Here is a 22186-nt window from a genome sequence, read left to right as displayed (position 1 = left end):
GCATTTACCATTTGGTTATTTAGATATATTTCTTATTCCATGCCTTAGTACTGCTGTGATTACATATTCTCAAATACCCATCACGTTTTGATATTAGAGACATTTAATTAGTTTGACGTTTACGGCAAGCCGCAAACCGCGGTTTCACGTTAGCGGTGTGACGTTGCCGTTGTAGCAAATTTGACATTTAGTTTCATTTACCTATACCTTATGTTAGAACGATTCAAAGTTGGCATCCATTAAACAGTTTCGCTGTTAAATTGCTGCTAGCTATTTCTAATGCTTAAATTTTTTCAAAATCAAATGTCGTTTACACGTGGAAAAGTTGAAAAGAACGTCAAACTAAATGTCATCTCTAATTTCATCCGCACCTTGATCGATATCGTCTCTGTCTTCACCGAATGCATGTTTAACAGCGCTCTCGACTAATGGTTTTAACACTTTATAAGCAAGCAACACACCAAGTGAAGCGCTCCCGATTGCGAGGCCGACATATCCAACAAGTCCACATAATTCTTTTGCCATATCTATGTTATCTGTACTGATGTGGATTGCAATTTTAATCCCTTCAGGCAGTTTAAGGAGCGTCAAACTAGCGTCCAGTGCTCCCTTGGCAACATCCAGAGCTGTTTTTCCAGCTACGGAAACAGCCATCACAAAATTGCGCTGTCGAATTAAAAATAAGATTCAAGAGGTATAAATAAAGATAATAACTAAAAATAAAGTCGATAAACATAACAAAATCCATTTCTGTGAAAGCTTTTTTACTGGTATTTCTCTCGTAGGGGAGTCGGACTGGTCTCACTGTATATATTTTGCGCGTATTTTTTGGGCATTCAAGCTGCGTTGTGTTTTGCGGGTATTTGCAATACCGTCTTATTAATTTATCAGATTACGAGCGATCAGACACAGCTATACCTTACGTATTTTGCAAGGCAAGCTCGTGAACTGAATCTTGATGCCCATAATTTCCTTACACACTAAAGACATTTGACAAAAGCGAATTTGAGATATATTTATTTCTTGTGTACAGTTGAGAAATTGACTATGAAACAAACCGACATTGAGACCATAGCTGATGCTTAACTTACCTGAATTAAATATATCCGTGCTACTTATAACCACTAAAGTTCAATGATCTGTTTATTGTGAGTTTTATCTATCGACACGCCACACCACTAGTGAGCTAAATCAACTGGTTATCTGAACATTAAAGTACTTTCATTTTTTGCTTTTCTTCTGGTCGTATTATGCGGAATTTATGCCTTTCGTTTGCTCGCACTGCATGAGGAAATAAGTATTTTAAATTAGTTCCCGGAAGAGTTTCTCGTATATAGAAAATACATACCCGAGAAGCGACCTTTCACCCTATCTTTTTATGGCATGACAGATTGAACAGCTTTTGGGCTGGGTTGCACAAAGAATGCTATATAATTATATTTACAAGAAAAGTCGCTCTAAAATTACCCATTGCTCAGATTCTGGTAGAAATATAAATCTTATTAATTTGTTTAGCTACTCCAAATTCGTAGTCTTACATTTACAACACTCTAAAATTCACTATCCAGTCCTTACAATGAACTCTGCGCCAAGCATTAGCAAGGTACAGGTCAGTCTGCCATCTTCACTTATCTGCCCATGCATTGTTTAACTTTAAAATTTAAATACAAAACGTACATTTCCATTTGCAGACATGCGCAACCGATTCTCTGGCAAGGAGAAGACGAAAACAGACGCCGGTGTTGAAGATGTGCCGACGGCGAGCTCTCAAATCATTCCTGCTGATGAAAATGAGGGACTCGTTGCTTTTCTCACCCAACCACAAGATCCAGCGAATCTTGGGATATTTCGAATATTGTTTGGTAATGACAAGCACACATTTATTAATGAAATATAATCAGTCGTGATATTCAACTTTCTCTACTGAAGTCTGAAGCGATGATCACGAACCAATCAAATTCGAAACAGCTGCCAGGTCAACCAATCACAAGCGCTCTAGGTTAGCGAAAGCTCGCGGTTGCTTGGCCAAAATGTAGTTTACACTTTTCATTTAAATTTCCCGAATGGAAAACTGGTTTTTGGATGGTAATGTTCCCTGATGTGTACTCCTTTACTGAGTATTTTATCTGTTTAATTTCAGACAACTTTGCTTGTCTGAGACAGAGCAATCCTATAGACATTATCTCACCAAACTATCTGAATCTTTTTCATTTTATCCCAGGTATTCTGATGATGATTGACATCCCCCAAGAAAGAGGTATGTCAACGGTTGCCAATCGCTGGGAAGACTCAACCATGTGTTTCTTTCCGCTATTTGATTGGCTAAAACCTCTGCCTGTTGATTGGATGTATGTTGTCTACCTTGTCATGTTTCTGGCCGCGTTTGGAATTGCAGTAGGTTGGTAACAAGCTAAGATATATGGTATTATGTATCTATTGAAAATATACAAAAGCATTGAACTTACTGGTGTTGTATTCAAAGTAAATTCACCCAGAACAGAATTAAGGGACCAACCCAAGTTGTATTTAAGTCAGTTTTTAAGCGTTACAAGACTGTCGATCAAAGTTGTCGATCAAAGTTATCGATCAGTTTAAAGTAAAGTTTATTACTTACCGTCCTCAACCTTCACTCATGTTTGTCATGCACCCTAGGCTGGTGCTACAGATCGAGTTGTGTTCTGTTCATCGTGACGTATTGGTATATATTTTTCTTGGATAAAACTGTCTGGAATAATCATTCATACCTGTACGGTCTCATATCGATAATGTTACTAATGACTAATGCCAACAGATATTGGTAAGTAACCGTTATTTTTCAGTGTGAAATGTAAGTGGATTAAATCCTGTGCAATAATCTTAACGTGTCTTTTCATGTTCAAGCAATTCCACAGAGAAGTCAGGTCAAAGAGTTCTCCACGTCATTCAGTCATGATCTACTGTGTTGAAGGTTTCCGCGTTATTTTTAATTGTCTCCAAAATCTCACCGTTTTTCTGAACAACTTTCCTAGGTCTATTGATGGTTATTTTGATGAATCAATCAGAAACACTTGTGTGCCGAGATGGAACTATTGGTTGATAAAATTCCAGGTAGGTGTTATTATACTAGATCATTTAGAAACGCAGAAATCTATCCAATCTAGTTATTTATCGAATATATACAAAGACTGTATGCGAGAAACAGTTTAAAACTGATAGAGCTATATGAACATATATTGGTTTTGACCTTGTTTACAACCGATGGAACTAAACGGTGGATAGACTCGAAAAAAAGAGGCAAATTTGCACATCTATCACAGCGGAAAACGAAAGATTTTCAATCTGAATGCAAACGATAGTGTTTACAACAACACATCAGTTTCACATGCAGTCGTCCACAACATGTATGAAAGTGTCCTTTTTTATTGGCTTATATCAACCGCTTAAATTTAAACTAGTTTTGTACAACCGACCCTTGATAATAAGTTTGCTAGCCCGACGTAATATCGCTCCGTCATTTTTCAGATTTTCCTGGTCTACTTCTTCGCTGGGGTCAAGAAATTAGACATGGACTGGATTTCAGGGTACTCCATGACTGGGCTGTCCAAAAAATGGGTTTTCGATCCATTTCGCATGTTTGCGTCTGACGAGTTCATCGAATTATTCATGGTTCATATTTGTGGATTAATGTTCGACCTCTCGGAAGGATTTCTCTTGCTGTTTGATAAAACACGACCTGTAGGTCTATTCTTTGGATCTATGTTTCATCTGATGAATTCCCAAATGTTTCACATCGGGATGTTTCCGTGGGCCATGCTCGCGACAATGCCCTTCTTCTTTCGTTGTGATTGGCCAAGACGTTTGTCCCGCGCGATGCCCGCGTGTTTCGTGTACTTTCTCCCACTACAAGATGATCCCAAAGTGGACGCACGCTTTACCACGGGAAAGCTTCAAAACAGGAATGCAGTTGCTCAGCAACCAGGTGACGAATGCGAGGAACGTTATGTATACATTAGGAAAGCGTTTTTGATTGGTTTAGCAAGCTTTTACGTCGCGATTCAACTTTTTCTACCCTGGTCACATTTCATTACACAGGTTGGTTTCAGCAACAAATATTTTTGATTAATCGTAAGTGTGACAATAGCAAAAATAAATATTATAAACTCTCAACGATGCTGTCTCACCAGACTGTCAACATATATGCTAAATTCACATTCTCATATAACTAAAATTTCTGTTTTTTCATTTCTAGGGATACAATGCCTGGACAAACGGACTTTACGGGTATTCATGGGATATGATGGTACATTCGTGGAGCACACAACATATTCGCGTTACAGTTGTTGACGTTGAAACAGATATGTCGCACTTTCTCATTCCCGGGGTATGAAATTCAGCGGAGTGAAGAACCGTTATTCGAAACAAATTACTTTAAAAAGGGTGCCTGTGACATAGAGAGGTTAATGCATGATTTACCTCAAATGTAAGAGCACATGCAGTGGTTAGTTCATGTGTCTTTCATCTCTGTGACTGAGGTTTGATTCCTGTTATATGCAGTTGTCTGATTATAATTTCACCTCAGTCACATGTGAGAAAAGTGCTTTCAGTTTGACTCTATCAAACACAGTGGTTAGTTCATGTGTCTTTCATCTCTGTGACTGAGGTTTGATTCCGGTAATATGCAGTTGTTTGATTATAATTTCACCTCAGTCACATGTGAGAAGAATGCTTCCAGTTTGACTCTACCAAACACAGTGGTGCTTCGATTTTTGCAGGTGTGGATTGCTGGTCGATCTCGGAGGCGATCACGCTGGTCCTCGCATCCCGATATGACGAAGCAATACGCGACGTGTCTCGCGAGGAAACTGCGCGATCACGCAGCAATCAACATCAGCAATCCCGCGATATACTTCGACATTTGGCGCTCGATGAACGGGCGGTTTCAGCAACGTATGTTCGACCCCAGAGTCGACATCGTGAAAGCCCCGTGGTCGCCATTCAAGAAAACAGAATGGGTTCTGCCATTGATGATCGATCTCTCGCCTTGGAGAACTAAACTAAACGAGATGGAAAAGGAAATGTCGAGAAAAAGCAATTACACTGAAGTTGTGTTTGTCGCAGATTTTCCAGGGCTTCATTTGGAAAATTTCGTAAAGGAAGATTTGAACACATCGATAACGGTTCTCGAGGGAAAAGTGATCGTGGAACAAGGGGGACACAATGTGACTTTAGAGAAGAATGGGGTTCATACGGTACATTCCAATGATACCCACATTGTTCATACAGTGTCCCAGGTGCCCTCTTGCTGGATGTACGTGTACACAAATACGACTTTGGCTAACAACGTCACCTTGCAAGACATTGAAAATGAACACAGGAGTAAGTTTTTTTGCATTATTATTTTCTGGTCATGTTTACGTTAGAGTAATCTACAATAAGCTGTTGTGGTTTGTGTCTGAACTACCTGAAAAAAGATATCTCAAACGTGGTGATCTAGTGTAGGTAGTATTCTAAAATAAGCTGTTGTGGTTTGTATCTGAACTACCTGAGAAAGATATCTCAAATGTGGTGGAAATCTCTGAATATTTTGCCTTATTTTTCAGTGGCCTTTAAAAGAAACGCTAGTATGTGGGAAAACCTGACAGTGGTTGAAAAGTTTGAATATTTCATGATGAATAAGATGCACATATTTGGAGGAAGCTTTAGAGATTCATTTTATGCTGTTAAAAATATTGTTTATGGTCATGAGGTGAACAACGATGATATTGATCATGATGACGTTGGAACAAACGAGAATGAAAAAGACGAAGGTGAATTGTAAAGATATGCGGTTACTTAAATACACTCATTCAATAATGGTGAAATACTTTAAATGTTTTGTGCAAATGAGTAAATTTAGTTCAGAGATCTTCATAGCAACCTACCATGCAAGCTAGAATTCGTAGCCTGTCTGTACGTAGTTTAGTTATACTTTGCTGTTCATAAAAATATTTTAAAACACACACATAAATAGTTAATAGACGTTGATTTTCCACTTCAAACTTTTAATATTTATTTCAATTGATTTTTAGAATTACAATTAGCGAAATAAATGTCTTAAAATATATATTTATCTTGTTAGAATAGCTCTCACTACCACTTGAGTATCATCATTCATCAATTTAATCTTCGTTCGAAGATAAACGAGGTTTTAAATATTTATCATACAAAATACCACTTCAATATTGTTATAAAATGTATGCTCCTATTATTTCGCTAAATACTGTATTTCAGCCAAGGTTTTGTACTAAACTTCAGTTTAGTAATCGGAGTTCGTAGTTTGTTTTTTAAATAAACGAAGGCAGCAAATATAGTGAAAGCAAAAATAACCGCCATTGTAACAGCGACTATAATTCCCGGAGATATTTCGTGTTTTCTGTCCTCTGCCTCGTGATGATTGGAATCACTCATGCTGTTTAGCTTTGTCGAAAAATATGGCAAATCCTAAAAAAAACAGTGCAGAAATGAATCATTCAAACCGGCATCAAATACTACACGAAACATTGATGAAGGATGTTCACTTTTGAATTACAAGAAAGACAATGGCACCTTCGTAGGACATTGTATATTTTGTTGTTCCGGCCATCTTGAGTATTTCTTGTTTATCGGTTCAAACTATATACGCATGGAAAATGAATTGAATAAAATGAAGAATAGTTACGCCATAAATAATAATCATGCATCATTTGCATTCGTTCAAAACTTGACAAACAAACAATGAAAACGTTATCAAAATGGGACAAATCGTAATGACTTGTTACAAAAAGCAGGTTTTATACGACTCACCATATTGTTCCACAAGGCAGCAGCTGCCATTGCATTTCCTTTCGCAGATAAATGGAGACAATCCAATGAAAATAACTCACGATTCTGTAGAAATATGAAGAAAGCAAGGAATGAGGATTTTATAACTGATCAAGCTATCCATAGAACCAGTATAAACTATTATTTAAGTTAGTTTAGTTTATGCCATATTTTGAAACGTTACCTCAGAGACATGCAAGGAGAGATCTTCAAAAACTGGTTGAATAACAACGGTAAAATCGTCTGTTCTGTCGTAAACACCACTGTCAATCAACTCGTAAACAAGATTCTAAACAAACAATTTTATTCGTTAATTTTAACTAAAATCGGACTCCATTACCTGGGCTGCTGTTTTTCATTGAAAAAATCAAAGCAGACATTTCCTTAGATCTTACTTTGTACCCTTCGTAAAAATGTGAGATTCTCTCACTCCTGGACTTATCTCTCAAGCAAGGGCATATAGACCTGGAAAAAAGATGTGTCCATATGAGAACTGCATGGATGCAAGCATGGAGTGGTATGATATTGATAAACTTCAACTACAAACTTACCAGTTTCCAATCCTGCACTGCCCAGGAACATTCAAAGCGAAGAGTGATGAAACGTTCAACGGCAGAATGAGGTTTACAAAAGTCTTTGGCAGCTGAAGAAGGCCGAAAAACGATGTATTTTACGACTAAATACAATACAATGCGACAACAGTTCATTTTATTCGTTAGCAAAAAATTAAACCTACTTTCATTTGCAACGTGTCCAACGTCTTGACCAGAGATTCGATGTAAATATCCGGAGTTATTTCATCCTATAATAATTATTAAAATTAACCGAAAAATTATTCTGCTTAATTTAACCGAGAGAAGAGATTCTCGTTTTAAAAAAATTACCAGGTTTCCACACAGCCTACAGAGATCTCTCGAGCCAGACATAATATTAACTAGCTTCCAATCTTTCTTGAAATCAATTTTCTATAGAGTACATACAAGTAAAGAGTTCTTTACAATCTGCACTTCGGAAGGATGATTAATGAATCTGTGAGCAGATATCGACTGCTGCTAAAAGTGTGTAAAGTAACTCTATTGACCTTATCCCGTTTCACTTGAGATATAAGTTGGTGTGCTTGTGCTTCCAAATGCCTGCAAAGGGAAAATGTATTTAGACACTTCTAAGGGAGACACTTTATAGGTCAAAAGATCTACTTGCAAACCTGGATGTAGCAGAAACGGTTGCCAAATTCAGTCCAGAATTTTTCTGGTAGTGTCTCGCTGTGTTCGTTGAGTATCCTCTCAATTTCGGATTAAATCTCTTTAGCAAATCTTCAAGTTGAGAAAACGAACGTTTTAATACGATTCATAAACAAATTAACGAATCACATTAACTGATCTTTGTGAACAAGATCTTTACACAAGGTCTTTAGATTATCAAGATAGTTTATCATTTACATACTGGGCAGCGTTAAAACGTCTTCAATACTCGCATCTCCGCCATTACTGAAAAACAGATATGACCTCATTAAGAGACGACTCCTTACTCCGAGTTGTATTTTTACCAACCCTTTTTCCCCAAATTTCGTAGTTCTCCAACATAGTTAAGTCTATCTCTTCAACATACTACTCCATAGAATCTGGTATTGATTTTATTTTTAATCCCCCTCATCCCACTTCCGCTCATCACTGCCACAGCCCCCTCTCCCCATGCACCTACCCCATCCGCGCAACATTAATCAGGCAGCTATGGCCGTCTCTGGGGCAATGGGACAAGGTTTATTTTTATAGTTTCTGTACTAAGTATAAAGTATTGTGACTCCAGAGCCAGATAAGCTACATATGCTATGCCAAGCAAGCCTTATCTAAGTAAAGAGCGTCGCTGTTTTATCTCGTATTAGCATAAGGTAGGCTTTGTTGTCTGTCATTCAATGAATATCGTATGTTTATATAAAATTTAATTAAGTTGAAGTGTGTCATCCACTTGAGATATAGTTTACACTTTCAAGGATCGACCGTTCTCCATTGGGAAGAATTGTTCGCACGCACATTTATAAGATACCAAATTATCTCAATAATATTCTATGGGAAAAGTTTCAAAAAGTCGTAGGAGCGACTTCATTTTTAGTGCATGGGGAACTTCGTCGAGCACGTTTTCATGAAGGAAAGCCAGAGGCAAGTCAGGCAACTATACCGCAGTGCCTCTAAATACACTGGCCACTGCCTTTGTGTCGTATTCCCCATATTGCGAAAATTGCCTATTATTGTTACAAGTAAATATATCTGTCCTTTTTTTAAAATACGATATTTTCCCTGGCTGCGTCGGGCAAAGACTGGCCTTTTCTAGGAGATGACAAGTAAAATCGCTGAGCTGTAATGAGTGTAATCAATATTGGTTCGAATCTATTTATTCCAACTGACGTCAAATATATGTTTGTTTTCTTTATGCAAAATTGGCTTGTTATGTTTTCATTATGTCAAGGAACTGCGCTCGCTATAGATACTGAGGCGAACATCTGTTGCAGGAAAGTTGAAAGCAAAAAGCGAATATGATGAAGAACATTTCAACCCGTGTCGCTGCTCATTTTCTCAGCATCACATTATTATCATGTTCTGTAGAAGGTGAGCAGTCAATATTTTTTACAGAAACCCCGCAAAATTACGCAAGCGTTAATTTTAGAACTGTACTTTTAAATACATATTGTCTGACATTTGAAGGAGAGGGGGGAGGAATTGAGGAATCCCCCGAAATATCGAATATTTCTCAGCGGGTGATCCAAGCAGGCCTGTCATGAACCAAAACTCACTACACTTACCTATGCTAAAATATTGATATATTAATTTAACGGGGTTAAGATTACCAGAAGTTTTAATTTTATCCAAACGTGAAAATTTCCCCATTTTGTCGATCATATCCACGACAGTCCGTCATTTTCTCACATAAACCACATTATAAACCTGATGCTCATAAGTCACCGAAGACACCGATATAGTCGGTGATGACTATTCTCGGTGATCACTGTAATAAATTACTTTAATTGTTATTTTGAATTATTCACCGATTGTAAACAATACACATTAGCGATACACCTTCGGTGCCGTTTGAAAACCAGTCTTCACATTCGCGCCTATATTTTGTTCGTCCAAAGATTGTGGTGAAATCGTGTGGTTTTTTTAGGGAGATGCAAGTGTGTGAACTACGACCGGGATTGGTATGTTGTCGTGTGCTCGTTCGCTAGTGGTTTAGTAATCGCCGCGCTCCTCGCGTGTTTGTTAAACTGGTATTGCAGGCGATGTGAACAAGTTAGACACGTCGCCGCAGACGCCGGGTCCAGAGAGGCACTCGAGATGCAAAATCGCGGCGATTTCAATCCTTTCTACGAGGAACTACCAGACCAGAGGTCGCGGGATGACACATCTGAAGAAACCGGAATCTTCAAGCAGCAATTTGGGTACGCTGTGTTGAACGAAGGCGCTAATAACGAATTAATTTTTTTATAGTATCACCTTTTTATAGAGGCGCAAATTGTGCGTATTTCTATTGCGCAAATTATGCATTTTTACTGCGCTGATTACGCATATCTCAAAAGTGCAAATTCAATATGCAACCGTCCATTTTTACTGCCTTTCTCATTAGGTCTGATTCGATGGAATCCCAAATCAGTGTGTTTGAGTTTCATGGAGAATCCAGTAAACTAGGAGATTATCAACATCCAAGGCCTGCCGACGAACCCATCTACAATAACTGTGGTGGGATAGATGGAGGTAATGATGGTGCATCAGGGTTGCAAGAGCATGGTTGGGGATCAGAGTTTGGTGCGTCCACCGGGACAGGAAGCTATCAACATCCTAGACCGGAACCAACCGCATTTGAACCAGAACTTTACGAAAACCAGCAGGAAATCTCCCGCAAAGACCAGGTCAGTTCACCAGAAAACTACCAAGAGCCTAAGCCTACTTACAATGGTACCCAGGATAGTAGGTCACCCCTTCCATCAAGGCCCAAAGTGGCACTAACGAAACCACCCCGATATACGAAACCTCAATCAAAATCACGAGAACCTAAAGGACCACCACACTACCAGACACCTTCACTGCCACACCCTACCCCCAGAACAACCGATCAAACACCAGCATCAAAATCATCGCAACCACCTTCTGACTACAATCAACCTAAAGAATATACGAACGTTTCAAGTGAAAACGCGAAAAACTTAGGCGATTGCGAAGCTACTGAGTTCGTACCATCAATAGAAATTATTCCAACTGCGACGTCAATATCCAAAACATCATCACCTAAGATGAGCCAAAATCAGTCAAATCAACAGTTCCAAGAAATGGATATAAAGTTCCCAGAAAGCAAGAATATCCAAGGTGAACCAACTGCAGCCATCATAACTGCCCCATCTTTGTGTAGGGAAGAAATGAAGCGTGTTTCAAATTATCAACTTCCGGAAATAGATTTCGAGTTCTTACAAAGTAAAGACAATCCATCATGTTCCTCGTCGTCTCGTCCTACACCACAACCATCACCGAATATAGCACCACCAAGTTCGTTGCCATCAGCGCTACCATCAAAAACACCTTCTCCAGGAATCTCCGCGTCATCACCTCCAGATTCACCATCAGAACCGTTACCAGTGAAATCACCAGTGATACCAACATGTTCAATTACCAAACCAGTCGTACCACCAATACCACCAAAAATGAAATCGATAGATTCCCAAGTTCCACCACCTCTACCATCAAAGACACCGCCACCAAACTCGCCAGAGATATCACTCCAGTCAACACCTTGCAGTCAACAAATTTCACTCCAGTCAACACCTCCATCTTTTCCCTCAAATACAACGCCATCACCACCGTCCTCAGCGACAACCAAACCATCGTCGGCTCCTTCATTATCTTTGTATGCTGAATTGAATGAGCTTGATCGTCGAGATGATACCGAAGACTACCAACATTTAACCTCGATGACAAAGCAATGATAATCTCAGCGAACTGAGATCATTCTAGTTTGTTAGTTCTATCTAGGCAAGACATGAAATAGGCCCTTCCAGCATTTGAACAGTGAAGAGAAATGGCAGGTGAAGGTTAAAAGAAAATATCATTTATATTTTTGCGGATGTATTACGTTCTGTCGTAAACTGTTGCTTTGTTTTTGAAATTTGTATCTGAATCGGTTATATTCACGGACAGATCATTGTAGATTTGAATGGCCAAACTATTTAGACTGGTAAATACAATTACCTCCACGATATTCCACGGAACTCTGTGAAAAAACGAGCCGTTGTTGTGGTATCTGCTCCCAGTCCGATCTGAAAGACGTACAGTGTAATGTTTAATATTCAATTTTTTATTTGCGATCAACATCAATACTTAACACCAATACGTTATGCTTATGCAATATAGCTCACCATGAGAGAATCGCCAAGCGACGCCACCACACTAATATCTTCTGGGGCCAGTGTGTGAACTAAAAAATTCGATCCAAAATAGTAACCATTGGAAGATACAGTTCAGAACTGATAGGCCTGTACAACACCGCCATTACTAGTATTTTTAAAGTTAGTTTAGTTTAGGTTTCCTCCTGTAGTAACTGGATCAATAAGAGATGATCCTTACTGGAACTCTAGGAAGAACAGTTTAGAACTGATAGAGCTATCCAGTATAAATAAAGTTAACACGGATCAATAAGAGATGATCCTTACTGGACCTCTAGGAAGACGATTTTACCAGAAGTCTTAAAAGATTTGCACAATTCCAGATTTCTTTACTTCGCAATTGAATTCTGGTTTTTCGACCTGTTGGTATAAAAATTCCTCATTTTTTTGTTTTGCTGAGAATATTTGCGACGGGAATAAAGATCAATTTGACGCTTATAAGTTTACAAACTTACATAATAATCTGTATTATTTGATTGAATATTCTCCATTAAATTTTTCCTAATAAACGTGGATGAAATGATATGTTCCAAGGTTGTTGGTGGAGGTAAACTTTTGATTAATTGTTCATTGTCCGCTAGTAAATGAAATAATAGTTCGACGTGAAAAATTATGGTTGTGGTTGCATGGGTACTGTACCGTCTGTACGTTAGTTGTTTAGTAATCCTACCGGAAAACAGTTCTTAAGAAACGCATTTCCACGCAAGGTGTGGCAGCATTGTTATCGTTTTATTTATTTCTTTTTATATCGTTTACTTCAAATTGTCAATCCTAATTACGCCATGCTGTATCATACCCAAGCACATAGCATATTCGACTAATGACTGCCAAAACAAAAGATTATGTTACGCTACGAGGCGTTGAAAGTACAAAGCGCTTTCAATTTTATTCAAATTACTCAATAAACTCCACAAATTCGCTTGCAAAAACCAACACGTGCATCGCCGATCTTTGGGTCAAAGACGAAAATAGACTACACATAATTTGGCAAACATTTGTTGTTTTGAATAAACAGCATAATATGGCTGATTCTGGTGTGTTTTATATAGATTTTGTACGGCAAAAGCCACCACACAAGGTATGTAAATGTAAAATTCGTATTTCATGGCCGAAATGTTGTTTTAAAACTATAACTTCATCAGAACTTGAGAAGTCAAATGGTGGCCTTACAACAAAGCTAGAACCGAGGGTTCTCGTTGGAAACATCAGCTTTTCTGTTATAACTTTAGAGTCAGACTGCCATAGTTTATATAAATAATGGATAAGGCAACGGGAGGATGTTGAAATTGTGGCCTCAGGGTGAATTGAGGGGTAATGGATATACTTCAATGTCTAGAACAGCTATAAGATAGTCTTCACTTGGCTGAAAAACTGGTATTATAAACCTAGTTTAACCATGGTTTTACTGTGGCAATTACAACATTAAAAATGAAAAGTGGTAAATTGTACTTATAATAATGTACTCAAAGTGGCTGAGATTGATTATTGGCTAGCAGCTATAGTAATTAATGAAGTCAAATCTTGCTAATGTCAGCAGCAAATTCCAATCATACCTACCCAGAATATCAACAGTCTTTCTCATTTCTCCATAAACACAGACATAGGTCCCAAATAGTTCAACACTTTCAACTTCAAGAGATATCGCTGTGCGCTGCTGGTCATCAGTCCAAAATCTCAGCCCAGTTAAAACATAATGTTCTGGATAGATTTTCTCAAACCTAATCAAATGGTTCCTCAATGCAAAATGTTCTTCTGTTTCAGGTAATGGTGGGTCAACCTTACAGAGCAAACGAAGATTGTTTGCACCTTGTTTGACGACAAGTTTGTCAGTCTTCTTGTCCTGATAGCTGGTACCATCTTTCTCCCAATGGTACGAGATCTCAATTCGTTTTGGTTTAATTGGTGGATAACGAGCATCTAAATTATTCGAACATGATCAAGTAAGCTAGTATATGATTATTAACAGTGCAACATCAACTTGATGAAGAAATTAATTTAATATGCCATGCTTCAAATGCATTCAGTGTACTAGAAATTCTAGTACATCCATGCATTCAAATTAGAAATATTTTGACTTAATTGCTAGTCAAATTATTTTTATTGAATAAATGCCATTGAATTGTGACCATTTTGGCCATCATAGTTTGGCCAGAATCAAAATAAAGCAGCATATTGGTAGCTTATAAAAATATATCTTCTCTTGAAATATGCTTCAGGAGTTGCTATAGACCATGGCCCTTACCAAATTCATACTTTCAGACAATCTCCAATAAGTGAGATGATTACAGACAAAGTATGTGGCCTCGCAAACCAGCTAAACTATAGTACCTCATTTCCAAAGGCATACTTTCACTACACACTTTTGGTCAGGTGAATCCTAAACACACTGGGGCAAGGTATCGCCTGATTGCTCATATATTTACTATTTAGAGACTAGAGTGACCTGTTCAGATAGACCACAGATGAGGCTTAATGAATCCTTTTTACATTACAAAAGTGAAATTAACAGCTTGATTCATAATTCTAGGCTAGGCCTAGACTTCAACTGTAAACACGATAAAGTAAAAATTCGTCCTGATTCATTCAAAATAACTTGCGATCATTTCTTGACACTCACGATCGAGTACGTAACAACTTTTTGAGTAGTGTTTGTGATTGTACATTTGATTGATTCATAAATCGCCTATAATCGATAAACCTACATGCAAAATATTCACGACGCTTAAAATTTCATCAGTCAAACAAGCCATACGCACCTGCGTTTGAATTGAAAATAAGAATATTGAAGAGAAATATGGTATCGAAAATCCCCCTAGCAACAGACGCCATGTTTTATTTACATTTTTTTCCAAATTAGAATGTTTCTAATTTACTTCAGAATTTGAATTATGCTCCGCTAACGACGCATGCTCAGAACTGCAAATCGAAAGGCGCGAATTTTTGCTGTGCCATGATTGGTTCATTTCATGGCGTTTGATTGGCTTAAATAAATAATACCGAGAATGGTAAATCTAGGAAGAAAGTGCAGAGGAATCTGTTGAAAATACAAGTGAGATGCACTTGTATATATTTTGATTTTCGAGCTAAGATTTTCGAGCTAAGGTTACTTCGAAAGCAAAACTGGAAATGGCTATATATTTAGCTAAAAATGACTATAGTATAACATGGAATACATGGATAAATAAATAAAATAATATCCTTATTACGACTAGCCTTAGTAAGTTGCAATAATTGATTTTATTATACTAAAACGCAGTCAGATTCATTTGTATATGAAAATGAATATATCGTTATATAGGTAAACGCTATATGGCTATAAAAATTCGACATTTGTTTACACGTTGAGTCAAAATTTAATTTATTTATGTCCGTCTTACATCACATACACTGACAACCAAGTCCACTACTCTCCATCTCACGAAGAAAGTAATTCATAGGCTGCCCCGTTCTCAAATGACCTTCGTAGGCTTCCAGCCAGACTCTTCCTTTCATAACCACTTCATACAGCGAGGAACGATCCGTCCACTGACTGTAGTGATAGTGGCATATCCTAAGATACCCGTCGCGTCTTGTCAAAGTGTGATTAGAGTAACTACTGCCCCAATCAGGCATCGGATTGGGCGAAGAAACAACGACCATATCCGGGACTGAATTTGGAAAATCGCCGATGTAGATCCTGAGAATGTATTCGTTGTCATTGTTTGTTTTCAACGTGATTTCAACCTTCGTGTTGTCTGTCGGATCGATCCATCTAACACAACCAGGAAAGTAATGCTCTAGCACGCTTTTTTCTGCCGCCAACCTCTGTCTTTGAGCATGACTCCATGTCCAAGTGTTAGGTTTTAATCTCAACGACAAAAGTATAAATTGCTTCGTTTACTGTTTTCGTTTCAAGTCTAATTTATGCCTAAGCGTATGAAAAGTTCAGCTGAACTGCCCTTTCTAGGAAATGCTGTGTTTGTGGCTGAATAATGCGGTCAATGAATTCTTGGTAATTGGTATTTCAACTGATCACCTGATATATTAACATTGAATCATCAGCCTCGTTACATTGCTGCATATATGTATATATAAACATGACCTAACATGTATATGAAAACTCCCAAACTCCCATAAATATATGTATGCACATAGAAATTCGTGACTTTAATATATAATGTTCTATTATTAATTAATAAAATTATTTACAATGCTCAGAAAACTTACAACTACACATCTTGAAGCGGTTCAAAACCCATGAAACTTATATTTTTACATTTTTTTACTAATTTAAGTAAATTTACTTGTCAAACGTCGTAAATCACAAAGGGAAACTTGCCCGCTTGCCTTACATAAACTGGCAATTCGGCATGCTTGCCATTTCTCGAAGAAAATAGTTCATCGGCTGGCCTGTTCTCAAATGACCTTCGTAGGCTTCAAGCCAGATTCTTCCTTTCATAAACACTTCGTACAGCGACAAACGATCCGTCCACTGACTATTGTGGTGATGGCAAATGGTCAAATACCCATCTGTTCTTCTTAAAGTGTGATTAGTGTAGCTACCGTTCCAATCAGGCATTGGTTTGGGTGAGGAGACAACGACCATGACAGGAACTGAATTTGGAAAGTCGCCGATGTAAACTCGTAGAGTGTATGGGTTGTTGTTGTTCGTTTTCATCCTGACTTGCACTTTTGTATCGCTAGTTGGATCGATCCATTCCACACAACCAGGAAAGTACCGTTCTAGCTCGCGTTTTTCTGCGGCTAACCTCTGTCTTTTAGCGTGACTCCAAGGCATTTTTATTCGCTTTTTACTTATGGAGACAGAGAACACTTTGCTTCGTTGCTTATTTCTCTATATATGATGACCAACTCAGATTGAGGGGGGTTTCCCTGTTCCATATTGGCATCGCTGCTCGCCTTAAATTCCGAGATTCTTGGGTAATACTGCAGCCATGAAAGATAGTGCTATAGGAGGTATAGTTGGTCTTATGACTCGTATTCAATGTACCTCTGTCGCTTTTATCGCTGTTCTCTGAAGGTAAACACCACACGAAGTTTACTTTCATCACATCTGGATCGTCAAAGTAAGCTTTATTTGTATTGTGATTACGAATTTACTTTCATAATCTAAACCAGAACAGCGATAAGAGCGATATGGACAATATACGTGGTTCAGTGTCGCGAACCTTAAAAATTCAATTCGTTCAATAGTTGTTTAGTAAGACAAATACCGCCATTGATATGCCTCTTGCACCTGTTTCAAAACACATACCATGCCTAAGATAAGATTATAGAGTTCAATAATTTTCACCTGGTGAGATACAAAACCGTCTACTCTACTCTATGGGAAACTACAACTTCTTTTGTTGCTTAAACCATCACATACCTGCTAGAATAAATAATAGTCGAGCACAACAAGCAGCCATATAATTTTGATAAAATTTATTTAGTGCTTCAGCTATTATGAATTAAAAACACACGGTGTCGACAAACAAACGCACAAAATCATTAGCATAACTTTGTTTATCGAATCATTAAATGATAACAGTTTCATATTTTTGAATTGCAGATTTAAATTTTCCAAAAGGCAATATATTTTGATAGTCAAGAGGAAAGCAATTTTATGTAACACCTACTGTCTTGCGCTATGGCGTCATGTATATACATTCAGTTTCAGTTCAAATTAACTGTTTGATTTTACTGACATTGGCAACCTCCACTTCTGTTTTGTTCTACGTCTTCTACGCTGGGTAGTTGTTGTTCCTCAGTGGTGGCTGTGTCTGTACTTTCTATTTCGCTTGAGGCTTCAGGGGAACTTCCATTACCAGGCATCTCGCGAAGGAAATAGTTCATAGGTTTTCCTGTTCTTAAATGACCTTCGTAGGCTTCCAGCCAGACTCTTCCTTTCATAACCACTTCATACAGCGACGAACGATCGGTCCACTGACTCTCAGTGATAATGGCAGATTCTCAAATACCCGTCACGTTTTACTAAAGTATGATTAGAAAAGCTTCCATCCCAGTCTTCGGTGTTTGGCATTGGTTTTGGTGAACTAACTACGACCATATCAGGAACAGAGTTAGGAAAATCTTCGATGTAAATTCTCAGAGTGTACTTTTTGTCGTTGTTTGTGTTCAAGGTCACGTCGACTTTCGTATCGCCGTGTGGATCAATCCATTCTACTTTTCCTGCGAAATAATGATCCAGCACGCCTTTCTCTGCTGCCAAGCGATTCCTCTGAATTTCACTCCAACCCATATTAAATTATAGCAAGCTCGATAAATGAAACACTTTGTTTTCTTGCTGTATTTAGTGGATTGAATTGTATATTTTGACGGGTAATGCCCTGAATAATACCGATTGAGTTGCTCCCCCGTTTTCCTGGAAATGAAAGTAAAAAAACACAGGTGGCTGAATTAAGTTGGAAAAATTTTAGCCAGAGCTTGTTTTATTCAACAAAGTCTTCCGCGTTTGTTTTGCAAATCTCTTCACACAAGCTGAACTGTATTAAATTAGCGTAGAGCATTGCTGAAACGTCTGCACTGAAGACTCCACGCTTTGTGATTTCCTTTCAAAATTGCAATATGATTTGTGCAAAGAACACTTACGTTGACAAAATATCTTGGCAGGATTCAAAAACATGCCATGTCGTTGATACATAATATTATGTTTGTGCCTTTGTGGTATTGTTTACAAGACTTCATAATGAATTCTGGGAATGTAGATATGTATTTCTAGGTAATTTATCGATGTAAACTGATACATATAAACAGAAGCTGAACGCAAATCACAAATGTAACAGGTCAAACACACTATATTCACATTAGAATTTATTTCAGTTCATGTCAAATAAAATGCCAAATTTAAATGTCTAAATTAGCCGTCAATGGTGCATATACAGCATTTGTTCATATGAGTTGAAATTTATATTTTCTTTTCATCATAGGAATGTTCCACATTAATATAATTCGCTATACTCTGATGTTCAAGCTCATATATAGCTTATATAAGCTCATATACTATAAGTGTACCGATTATCAATTTCATAATAAAGTTTTAAAATGGAAACTATCCTACAAGCTGTTGTACTGCAGATAGTGATAAATTGTTTCATATGAATTTGAGGTTGTGATCCGTAAGAAGAAGCCAGCAGCAGCCATAGGTATTGCAATGACATTATCAGCATTTTTAACAGCCACTACAAGTTTCCCGGTCTGTGGGTCGAATGCCAGTCCTTCTTGTCCGTTCGGCGCCGTTCCCCACTTTCCAGTTTTTGGGTCGAACGATTCATTGAGAGTTCCGTCTTCCCTGGTCAAGTGAAGCGCATTTTGAACAACCTTCGGATGAGAAGTGCTCCTGGGTTTGTTCATTCTGCTTGATTTTGAGGTTGTTATGATGGTAATGGTTGTTTTCTGTCGACTGTTTCGATTTTACTCTCTCCCAAGGCCTTTCACGCGCGGTCAAGGAGAACTTTATGATCTCGTGCAATCATCATCCAGGACCAGGCGGACCAGATTCGAAATCTAAGCGCATAACAAGGACTGTGGGGGGATCTTATTGAAGTTGCGAGAGCACAGCCTGCTAGGAAGGGAAGAGAGAAACCCCAGTAGGATCATTTTGGAATCAAACGGCTGTCATATCCTCGAAGATGCGGCAATTAAACTGATGAATCAAATAAAACTTAACTAAAACGTTTATTACAAAACAGAAAAAATCACTGAAGATTTCTTCACCAGAAAAAATATTAGCAGGGGAAGCCACGGGGATCATATTATAAATAATTTTTGTTTGGAGCATGCAGCAGCCTTAGTCTAATTATCAATTGCTTTATATTGTCATGTAATATACTGAATATACCAAGTCGATTTATTGCCTTTAATATGCTTTAATGTACAATCCAATGAATGCAGTGCCACAATGAGAAAAATATTTCTACAGATTTATCCATTCAAAACTTCGCCCAGAGTAAACGCTAATGCTTCATCTCCCGAAGAAAGTAATCCATGGGTTTCCCTGTTCTCAAATGACCTTCGTAAGCTTCCAGCCGAAAACTCTTCCCTTCATAATGACTTCATACAGCGACGAACGATCCGTCCACTGACTGAAGTGATAGTGGCATATTCTCAAATACCCATCACGTCTTGATAAAGTGTGATTAGAGTAACTACCGCCCCAATCAGGCATTCTCTTCGGGGAACTAACAACGACCATATCAGGGACTGAATTTGGGAAATTTTCAATGTAGATCCTCAGAGTGTATCTGTTGTCGTTGTTCGTTTTCATCGTCACCTCGACCTTCGTATCGCCAGTGGGATCGATCCATCTCACACTGCTGGATCCAAAGTAATGTTCTAGAACGCTTTTCTCTGCCGCGAGCCGCTGTCTCTGTGCTGGACTCCAAGACATGCCTTAATATTTAATATAGACAAAGGGAATTCTCTCTGTAAAAAATTAATCAGTTCCTTTCACTTTGATTTACCTGGAATCCAAAGTGAAAGCTACAATAATAATGAATGACTTGACGGAAAATAGACCAAAGGCAAAGGTCAAAGCAAATTATAAAACTATGGATAATGTATATCAATAGTTATTTCCTTTTACAAAAGATTAGCATAATTATATGGGCCAATACGTCGTACGGTTGTATTCTCTTAAGGATTCAGAGTCTACGACATTGGCTACAAAAGTTTAATAAAAATGGCCTAGAGACCGTAGATATTTAATAAGCAGAACTGTGTATTTATAGTGATTATATTTTTCTAAGTATGAAACATTCAGGAAGTGTATTTACAATATAATAAATTATCTATATTCAGCTAATTATCCCATCAGTGGCTTTCGTGGAAACCGGTTTAATCGGAAGGCCACAGAATCTAAAGTAAGCAGTAAAACCAAAAGTAAACCAATTTCCTGTGAAATCATACTTTGTATATCTTTCACTCCTTCGAATGAAAATCCAAGATGAGTCGTTCAGTGAAAAGTTCTGCGGCAAATGTTATCCAAGAAGGTTTGCATCATACTACGGATGATGGGAAGCTTGCGAGAGCGTTTAATCCAAATAATGGGAAATGGGAGACCAGTTCAACACAACAGAATTTAGCGTTCGATCCCACAAAGCGGTAAACTGATTGTCGTAGTTCAGGAAACTAGTTCTCTTCACGACATTGACTCTTCCTTAACGCCTGCAATCAGAATGGCAGCTGCGGGTTTCTTCCTTGCTTTGGATGGACTAACTTTGGATGAAATGGTGACTTTGGGTAGATACTGTCTATGATGGATTTGATATGAATCATATGATATGTCGTTTGTCAAGTTGTTGATATATGCAAATAAATAATGTCTACAGAAATAGTACGGGAATTGTACATTCTAATATTTTAAGCGAACTGAAGAAAATCGTCGCGAAGATAATGTCAGTGCATGGAGATAACTAACTTACAAAATTGATAAATAACTTACAATTAATCTCCTCTAACAATCCAAGTTTACAACACAAGGATATCACTTCTGTGTCTGTATAGATACGTTTTTGTATTTTTGTTTATGCTACCTCAAAATTGCGAAGTTTATTTTAAGATAAAACAATCAATAAAAAGCTCTGCTGCATCTAGAATATATAATTATGTTTGTTTAGGGACCTTGAGTCCATTCAGAATCATCTGTAGAACTTGTATGTGTGCTTACGTCAGGTTTATATTTTATGTCGGTCTTTGAACCATTGACATGTCGCGATGCAATGAGGGAAGCTTGGAGGACAAAATGCACTTTATTTTACACGCTTGAAAACTTTAACGTAGGCACTTCTGTAAATGGCTTATCAACGGCTTTGTCCTCGTTGAACAATCGAGACTATTTCCGTGCAATGAATAAATGGGACTTTCATTTTGGAAAATCAAGATGTAATGTGTAAAATACTTCCAAATTCAGGCCTGAAGATATTGTATCAGCACATGATATGC

General features: G+C 37.9%; 5 protein-coding genes across 5 annotated transcripts in view; 1 reads left to right on the top strand and 4 right to left on the bottom strand.

The window, feature by feature from the left end:
* The window catches only part of LOC114527632 (vitamin K-dependent gamma-carboxylase-like), a 56868-nt gene extending 50843 nt beyond the window's left edge, over positions 1–6025 (top strand). The window contains exons 2-9 of the mRNA XM_028549332.1: positions 1692–1862; positions 2222–2398; positions 2653–2797; positions 3009–3087; positions 3502–4071; positions 4229–4360; positions 4752–5355; positions 5580–6025. Of these exons, the coding sequence (XP_028405133.1) occupies positions 1692–1862; positions 2222–2398; positions 2653–2797; positions 3009–3087; positions 3502–4071; positions 4229–4360; positions 4752–5355; positions 5580–5797 (2096 nt within the window). The 3' untranslated portion in view covers positions 5798–6025. The remainder of the gene's footprint in view (positions 1–1691; positions 1863–2221; positions 2399–2652; positions 2798–3008; positions 3088–3501; positions 4072–4228; positions 4361–4751; positions 5356–5579) is intronic.
* Positions 6026–6067: 42 nt separating this feature from the next.
* On the bottom strand, positions 6068–12341 carry LOC114527633 (phospholipase B1, membrane-associated-like). The gene is made up of 13 exons (XM_028549333.1): positions 12218–12341; positions 12051–12118; positions 8263–8306; positions 8024–8132; positions 7901–7952; positions 7704–7784; positions 7556–7621; positions 7371–7462; positions 7215–7284; positions 7004–7108; positions 6802–6885; positions 6565–6630; positions 6068–6459 (listed from the first exon to the last, which is right to left on the bottom strand). The coding sequence occupies exons 1-13, from the start codon at positions 12218–12220 to the stop codon at positions 6232–6234; spliced, it is 1068 nt and encodes a 355-aa protein (XP_028405134.1). The 5' UTR covers positions 12221–12341; the 3' UTR covers positions 6068–6231.
* Positions 12342–12544: 203 nt separating this feature from the next.
* LOC114527690 lies at positions 12545–15085 on the bottom strand. The gene is made up of 4 exons (XM_028549397.1): positions 15001–15085; positions 13802–14161; positions 12700–12821; positions 12545–12604 (listed from the first exon to the last, which is right to left on the bottom strand). Exons 1-4 carry the CDS (start codon positions 15071–15073, stop codon positions 12545–12547), a joined length of 615 nt encoding a protein of 204 aa, XP_028405198.1. The 5' UTR covers positions 15074–15085.
* Positions 15086–15618: 533 nt separating this feature from the next.
* Positions 15619–16120, bottom strand: LOC114527618 (the record flags this gene model as incomplete). The annotated part of the gene is made up of 1 exon (XM_028549318.1): positions 15619–16120. A coding segment is annotated over one exon (498 nt), but the record flags the coding sequence as incomplete, so codon positions are not given.
* Positions 16121–16404: 284 nt separating this feature from the next.
* LOC114527621 lies at positions 16405–17293 on the bottom strand. Its single transcript, XM_028549322.1, has one exon. The coding sequence runs from the start codon at positions 17019–17021 to the stop codon at positions 16572–16574; it is 450 nt and encodes a 149-aa protein (XP_028405123.1). The 5' UTR covers positions 17022–17293; the 3' UTR covers positions 16405–16571.
* Positions 17294–22186: the final 4893 nt, after the last annotated feature.

Source organism: Dendronephthya gigantea, unplaced genomic scaffold (assembly GCF_004324835.1).
Source record: "Dendronephthya gigantea isolate DGI-Jeju-01 unplaced genomic scaffold, DenGig_1.0 000045F, whole genome shotgun sequence".
NCBI classification, from domain to species: domain Eukaryota; kingdom Metazoa; phylum Cnidaria; class Anthozoa; order Malacalcyonacea; family Nephtheidae; genus Dendronephthya; species Dendronephthya gigantea.
This window is presented reverse-complemented; position numbering and strand designations above follow the sequence as displayed.

Excerpts from the sequence above, each read along its gene's own strand:
- LOC114527621 (XM_028549322.1), bottom strand. The coding sequence starts at position 17,021 with ATGCCTTGGAGTCACGCTAAAAGACAGAGGTTAGCCGCAGAAAAACGC.
- LOC114527633 (XM_028549333.1), bottom strand. Across the intron at positions 7,622-7,703 it reads GTAGGCTGTGTGGAAACCTG|GATGAAATAACTCCGGATAT; the intron begins GTAATTTTTTTA and ends TAATTATTATAG. Across the intron at positions 6,460-6,564 it reads ATATACAATGTCCTACGAAG|GATTTGCCATATTTTTCGAC; the intron begins GTGCCATTGTCT and ends TGTTTTTTTTAG.
- LOC114527690 (XM_028549397.1), bottom strand. The coding sequence starts at position 15,073 with ATGGCGTCTGTTGCTAGGGGGATTTTCGATACCATATTTCTCTTCAAT. Across the intron at positions 14,162-15,000 it reads TATTTTCAATTCAAACGCAG|ATGCTCGTTATCCACCAATT; the intron begins GTGCGTATGGCT and ends CGAATAATTTAG. Across the intron at positions 12,605-12,699 it reads CAAATAATACAGATTATTAT|GTCGAAAAACCAGAATTCAA; the intron begins GTAAGTTTGTAA and ends TTATACCAACAG.